At 37.9% G+C, this 7,621-nt stretch overlaps 1 protein-coding gene across 1 annotated transcript; it reads left to right on the forward strand.

The window, feature by feature from the left end:
- Nucleotides 1-4,930: 4,930 nt before the first annotated feature.
- On the forward strand, nucleotides 4,931-7,366 carry LOC129759922 (dentin sialophosphoprotein-like). Its single transcript, XM_055757498.1, has 3 exons — nucleotides 4,931-5,071; nucleotides 5,166-5,427; nucleotides 5,484-7,366. The coding sequence occupies exons 1-3, from the start codon at nucleotides 5,027-5,029 to the stop codon at nucleotides 7,364-7,366; spliced, it is 2,190 nt and encodes a 729-aa protein (XP_055613473.1). The 5' UTR covers nucleotides 4,931-5,026.
- The last annotated feature ends 255 nt before the right edge of the window (nucleotides 7,367-7,621 follow it).

Consider the following 7,621-nt stretch of genomic DNA (forward strand, 5'->3'; position numbering starts at 1 on the left):
ACAGTGCCGAGGATCATTGGTCTCCGTCAACACAGGCCTGTTTCTTGGCACCGGAAAGAACGATCACAGGTCTCCGTCAACAAAGACCTCGTGCCTAACATCCAAGAAAAACTTCACGGATCTCCGTCAACATAGATCCGTTTAGCGAGCAACAGAGGTCTCCGTCAACATAGACCTCGTGCTGTTCAGCCTACAAAAAGCAACCCAGGTCTCCGTCAACAAAGACCTGTACAATTCCCGAAGAATTGCACCGTACCTACCGTAGAAACACCATCCTGGTCAACAACCGTCGTCGTAGCCTTACCTGCCATCATCCGCCTACTGCAAGTCCCCCAACGAGTCGACCACCGAGCATCACGGCCGCATCGAGTGTACCAGCAACCTGCAAATAAAATCAACAAAATGCGCAAGTACTTACCTTTTTTATAATAATTCGTTCTCCAATTCGAAACCTAAAAACGAAAACCGAAAGTGATGGGATAATTGCTTCCCTTGAAAAGCAAAAGGAAAACGTTTCAATAAAACTTTAATAATGTATGGTCCACCATCAAAATCCAGTTGTTGTGTTCTATTTTCTAAATTGATGTTCCCCTAAAGTAAATTTCAGTATTCAGTTCAAATAATAAGATTACAATCACAAAGTTCATAATTTTCTATTCGTATAATTACAAGTCGCAATAGTTCCACTCGTGCAGCAGAGTTTGGGAAGAAAGTCCCGCCAAAATCGTTAACTCCTGGAGACCATTAGTGAACGCCCAGCCGGGCAATCAAAACGTAGAGTAGCTTTTTCACAGCCCTAAATAATTGACACGTTTCAATCTTTGTTTGCTTTTGCTTTTGAAAATATATTGAAACAATTCGGATGATATCTGAGCAATCTGATAAGTTAAATCCAACCTCATTGAAATTCAATATTTAAGATTATTGACCTGGGTTAAGATTTGAGATTTTTGCTTAAATTCTGAATCTTGTTGCTCTTGAATCATTTTGGTCGTTCATTAAAGTTTGCCTAAAAATTTGAAATTTTGAGTTTCGAAAAGAACATTTCACTTGGCATATCTGGACCCATGTGGAGTGGGGTTTAACCCCCAAATCTTCCGCCTCCGTTCTTAAGGCCTAATGTCATGTATAGTAAAGACTTAAAAAAGCTCATAAGCTAGCTTTATCGAGTAAAATGTTATTTCACGTAACATTTAAATGGTCATAAAAAATTTTTCGTTCGATTAAAAATCCATCTTTTGTTTCTCGGAGTTGAAAAATCCCGAGTGGGATAGTAAAAATAATTTTAAAATCCAATAAATTGGAATAAATTGAATCAAATATTGTGTGGAACGAATTTCATACTAGCTAAGCATAACCAAATTTGAAAAAATCAAGCTATTTTAGAAATCAAATTGAAATAATTATTATAATTATTTATTTAATTATAGACATTTTACCAACTTTTGGCATTCGTGTCCGAATTCAAATTGAAATGAAAACACACACACACACACACACACACACACACACACACACACACACACACACACACACACACACACACACACACACACACACACACACACATACAATACAAAAGGTTAAAAAAATAACATCATCTGTTAGTTTTTGAATTGTTTTTTTTTTAAATTGTTAGAACACTCTGCTCGTTTACTTAATTATTTAAGATGTTTAATAAACTTTGGTTATTTTTCCTTCGAAGTTTCTGAAAAAAATAAGAGACAGAGGATGAGAGAGTAACCAAAAAGATTTTGAATTTTTTTTTTCCAGCCTTATAAGGAATTCATCACACTATTACCTCCCGACATTTGATTATTCTAAGCCAAGAGAAGCTGAGAATATCAAACCATTAATGTATGAAAATAAATTATAAATTTTGAGAAATAAAACTAAACTTAACTAGTTTTTAAATAAACTTTCGAGTCGAGATTCTCGGCTTGATTGAAAGCGACTAAAGCTTAATTTTTTGGACCGTTTACTTTAAAATACAGTTTCAAAAGGGTTTTGAACGAATTTTTGTTACAAAAATTACATTTTCAATCCAATATTCATAGGAAAATATTTTGAACAAAAGAAATTTTTATTGATTATAGAGGTTTAAGCACGAAATCAATTGTTCATGCTGTCGTTTTCTTCATTGCATTATTGCTGAAATTTATTGACTGAATGTATGACGCCTCGAAATTTGTAATTCAGGCGAAGAGTCATTCAAATAAAGAAAATTACACGTAGCAGCATTATTTTTCATTTAGTCAATTGTGTAGACTAAGCAATTAGCGTTTTAAAGAGATATTAAGAACATAAAATATTATGGATTTAACGAAAAAAGTACAGAAAATCAAGTTTTCATAGAACGCTTGTATCTTAAGTAAAAAATAAGATTGAACCGTGAATTTTTTTTGAAGCTCGTTAATCCTAATCCGTCCTTGAGTGTCAATATGACACTACTGAAAGCTTGGCGGCTTATAGCTTAATTTGGGTGCATCCAAATTTAAAAGATTTCATCGGAAAACCTCAATGAACTCTTGAAATTTTTAATTTTGCTTCAATACTTTTTTTTCTATATCTCACTTATTTTTCAATCGATTTTTACAAATTTTGTAGTTTTGAAAATCACGTGATATAACTCAAAGACTAACTGTACAAAATATAACTTCAAGTATAAGAAAAAGAATCCATAAAAACTTGCTCCGGAAAAAAACTGTAGATCAGCTACGATATTCTCAAAACAAATTTCACTTAGCGTCCAAGAAATCTGAAGTGCGAAGCTATCTGTTGCACATAAGGATATTTCTATTTAATTTTTAAGGTTATAAAAAATGTAAAAAAGTTATGTAAATACTGTACTTTTCAACCATGTAATTGTCAAAATGGTTCCAGTCACACCACATAAATTAAAAAAAAAAAAACAGGATTGGAAAGTTGACATAATTTGGCACATTCTTGTGTTTTAAGAGTTTCAAAATACGAAACACAGATTTTTTTTACGAATTTTCGAAGATAGCTGTTTCTCGACCTTTTTGTCAATTTGTAATTTATCAGATTTTCTTGCACCTAAATTCATCTTAGCACTAATATTCGAGTAGATATATTCACGCAAGATTTTCGAAATGAATTTATATTCGTCAGAAACGAAATTTCATACCGGTTCTAGTGGTGTAACTTCATGAACGTTGCAATACTTAACACAAATATGATAAAGTTTAAATATAAATATGAACATATGTAAATATATTACGGAAATCTGGCGCTAATTTACTCAAAATCCAGTGCAAAGTTGAATTAAATGCAAGAAATTCTGAGAAATTGCAAATTGAAAAAAAGTTCTAAAAACATCTCTTTTTGAAAATTTTTCAAAAATTCTGTTTTTCGTTTTTTGAAAATCTAAAAAAATGTGCCAAATAAAGTCAACTTTTCAATCCTCATGTTAAAATATGTCTTGTGTGACTTGAACCATTTGACGATTTAATAATTGAAAAGTACGGTTTTTACAACACTTTTTCACATTTTTTGTGGTCATGATCTTAAAAAAAATAAAAAAAAATATTTTAATCTGCAACGTATTGCTTCTCACTTCAGCTTCCTTCGACACTAAATTTTTTTTTCTAGCATTCCGTAGCTGATCAACAGACGGCTTTCTGAAGCATATTTGAGTTACGTTACGTGAATTTCAAAACTATAACATTTGTAAATATCAGTTGAGATATAAGAAAAATATATTTCTTTTAGTCAGGAGTGTAAAATTATCACTCTAGGGACAGTAACTGATAATTATTTCTGGGACGCATGGGGGTTATTCAAGCAATCCTCTATAGATTGAAGAAAGAACAACTTTTACTCAGCAAGATCAACTGCACCATGCATTTATATGCAAGAAATCTAAAGTCAAAATAGATAAATTTACAATTAGGCTGAAAACTAAGTTGTCCTTGAATGACCCAAAGAGTAATAAGCTGGAAATTATAATTGAAAATTTAAGCAAAATATGGAAAAAAAATCCTAGCACAAGAATTTCTGCTACTTTCACTAGTTTGAAAACTTTTAAAAAAATGGTTTCAAATCGATTAGAAATAAAAAAAATTGACATTCTAGATAATAAATCAGATAACTGCATTAGCTCGCTTTTCATTATCAGTGACTGTCTGAGATAACAGAATGGCAATCAGTTACGGATCTCCCCAACCACGCGATTCATTCGATTAATGAAGTTTGCTCTACGATGCTGCATCATTGCTAAGCTTATCAACCGAATCAACGACACGGTTACAGAGAGAGATAAAAAAAATAGTAAAAACAAAGCTGGTAGAAAAAAACACCGCAATGCTTACGATTCCACGGGATTTGATCCTCCAACATCCAGCACCAATAACACATCCACTCGTATTATCTTCTCAGTACAAGAGTTGTGGGGGGTGTTACTCATTGTTATTCACCTGAAATTGAACGAAAACAGAAGACATCATCAGTAAGCGAACGAAGAGGTTTAGCAAATTAGTTTACCCTCTTGCACCCAACAGCAAAACAGCAAAGATTGGGGCGAAGAGGGATTACGTGAGTCAACAATTGGAGATATCCCTCCCCGGTTTTGCCTTTATTTGCTTTAGTAAGAACTTCCCTCGACGACGACGACGAAGACGAAGACGACGTGACGTTGAAGGGAGCGATTTAGATGGATCCGAATCGCCACCTGACAACAGATTGTTATCTTTGGACTGTTTCGCCATCGTCCAGCAGCATCATCTTCGTCTGTGTACCCTTTATCTCCAGGAGATGTGATGTGTTTTGTTATCTTTCGTATGGGGTAGTTTGTTGGATAGTTTGTTTTTCCCAGATCGGGGATTAGCTACTTTGCAGGTGGTTCAACTAGTTCGTTATAAATTGGTCAAGTACACTGCAGGGGCAAGTCACTCTCGAATGATTAGTTGTAAACGAACCAAGCTTCAGCAACTTCTTGTGATATTCGACCTCAAAGTTGACAAAACATCGATCCATAACTTTAGCTCTAGGAAGCGTTCTCTCTGCCATGGAAAAACTAGTGAGATTTGTTCTGCTGCAGTTTATCGTGCTGGTGAGTGTTTGAAGCGTTCGAGCGAGTTCTAGCGGTTAAGAATGGTGTCAATAATAAAAAGTTCCTTTACTCTCTATACTACTTGGTGCCTCAGATTGTCTGGTTACATTCGGTGCGATCGCAGGCGGTGGGGACAAATTGTCTGGGCAGGGACTACCTCTGTCTGGACGATCAACGGTACCAGATTTGTATCGAAACTCGACCCGGGTACTTCGAGACAGTAGACGATCAACCGAACTACTGTCCACCTCATTCGTTCTGCAGCAATACCGGTGAGTTTGAGTGCGACTCATCGGTAGCCCCAAGCACAGCTAGTCCCCAGGTTGATAATTTACCGGCAGAAGGATCAAGTACAGGTAAGCTCAAAATATATGAAAGTTTTACAAAAATTCAAGTTCAATCATCCAAACAGATGGACAACAACCAGAAGTAAACGACGAAACAAACAACACAGCTCCACCCGTTGAGGAAACTCAACCTGATGTCGTTGAAGAGCCAGTAGAAGGTGAAGATGACGTGGTAGAAGAACCACGCGAAATACCTGTATTCGAAGAGGAAATTCCTGTAGAAGATACGCAAGCAACCGAAGAAGACTCTCCTTCAGTTGTGGAGACCACCCAAGAAAATAAAACGCCCGAGGAGTCGCAAACCGAAACTTCGGAGCCACATACCGAAGGCTCTCTAGGAGGTGTTGAAGAAGCCGAAACCGAAACTGAATCTGCAAACACAGTTGATGAGGAGAATCCTGATTTGGACCACTCTTCAACGGTAGTTTCGGAAGAGCCTGCTACGACTACTGACGAATCAGAAACCTCCGAAGGTGTTGAAGTTGATGCTGCTGAAGCTACTTCAGAAGAGCCAAGCCAAACCGAAGCAGAAGCTGATGAAGAAACAACGGTACCAGAAGCTGTCGAAGGTGGACAAGAGTCGGTAACAGAGGAACAAACATCATCCTCAGTTGATGATAACGTGAACCAGACTACTGAACAGTCTCAATCCGAAAACAACGCTGCTACGGATGAGGTTGAAGAACCAGCAGAAAACAATGATGGCGACGTTCATGAGGAATCAACTACTGATCGTTCTCAGACCACCGAATCTGAAAACGACACCAACGATCAACAAATCACAACAGAGGCAACGAATGGTTCCAATGCTAATGAGGAGGTTACTAATGAACCTGTTGTTGAGGGTGAGGACGCAGATTCTCAAGCGAACACTGAACAGTCACAAGCTTCTAGTAGTCCCGATGAAACCGAATCATCTACGGCCGTTGCTGGAGGAGAACAAACCTCGGACAGTTCTGATGTAGTTGAGGAGGGAAACTCGAGCACCACTTCGGTTGAAGAACAACACTCTTCCAGCACTGAAACACCTGAGGTTACTGAACAAACTAGTTCAGCTACAAATGACGATCATATTAATGAATCAAGCTCAGTTGACGATTCAACTTCACAAAGTCAGAGCGAAGAACCTTCATCTACACAGTCAAGTGCAACAGCTCAAGAATCCACCTCGGAACAAACAACTTCGACTGCTTCACCATCTACCGAAGACAACTCTCCCGAAGACTCCGAATCCGAAGACAAATCCTCCTCCCAAAACAACGACAACGAAGTCGTAAGTCCAGCAACTACCCCTGCTCCCTTCGTTTGTCAACAAGCCGGCCGTTTCCCTCATCCAACAGATTGTCAAAAATACTACACCTGTCTTCTACTTCCATTCGGCCTTTACGAACTCGAACGCAGCTGTTTCCCTGGATGGGCCTACAACCCTACTCTACAACGTTGCACCACCGATCAGGCACCCTGCTTCCCCGGAACGTTCACCTGCACCGGTCCCGGCCGTTTCTCGGATCCCACCGACTCAACCAAATACTTCTGGTGCATCTGGAACGTCTTCGGAGGGTACCTCCAATACAGTCTGAACTGTCCTCCCGGTCAAGTCTTCAACGATTTCCGCAAAGTTTGTGTCACCCCACTGACCCCAAGACTCAGTTCCGAAATCGATGAAGACACCGATGACTCATCCGCGGCTCAAAATCACCCAGCAGACCTTGACGAAGCAGATTCCGAAGACCTGCTGCCTCCGGCAGCTCCAGTGGTGGAAAAGGTTAGCTTCGAGTGTACCGAAGAAGGAACGTTTCCGGATCCAAACAACTGTGCCCGGTACTTTATCTGCACCCTGAAGAAGAAGGACAAATTCAAGAAGAACAAACTGAAGTGCCCCAAGGGAACGATGTTTGATGTGGCTCTGGAAGTTTGCACCGCCGATGAGGATGTGATTTGTGGTTAAGCTGTTGAAGTTTTTTTTTAATTTTTTTATTAGGGTGAAAAGCTCGATCGATTATTAGTTGCTTTAAATTTTATGAGATGTAATAGGATGTTATTAAATATATTTTGCATTTGAAGTTTTTAAATATTTACTGAATCTATGTCTTTTATCACATTTTTGTCATAGTTTCAATGTCTTTTCATTAAAAGTTCCAGACAGAAAAGTCATGAAAATGACGACAGATATCAATATGTACTGCCTCTTCTGACTTCAGTT

This window comes from Uranotaenia lowii, unplaced genomic scaffold (genome assembly GCF_029784155.1).
Source record: "Uranotaenia lowii strain MFRU-FL unplaced genomic scaffold, ASM2978415v1 HiC_scaffold_321, whole genome shotgun sequence".
Lineage (NCBI taxonomy): Eukaryota > Metazoa > Arthropoda > Insecta > Diptera > Culicidae > Uranotaenia > Uranotaenia lowii.

Coding starts and splice junctions, on each gene's coding strand:
- LOC129759922 (XM_055757498.1), top strand. CDS start 5,027: ATGGAAAAACTAGTGAGATTTGTTCTGCTGCAGTTTATCGTGCTG. Junction 5,072..5,165: donor TGCTGCAGTTTATCGTGCTG/GTGAGTGTTTGA, acceptor TTGGTGCCTCAG/ATTGTCTGGTTACATTCGGT. Junction 5,428..5,483: donor GGCAGAAGGATCAAGTACAG/GTAAGCTCAAAA, acceptor TCATCCAAACAG/ATGGACAACAACCAGAAGTA.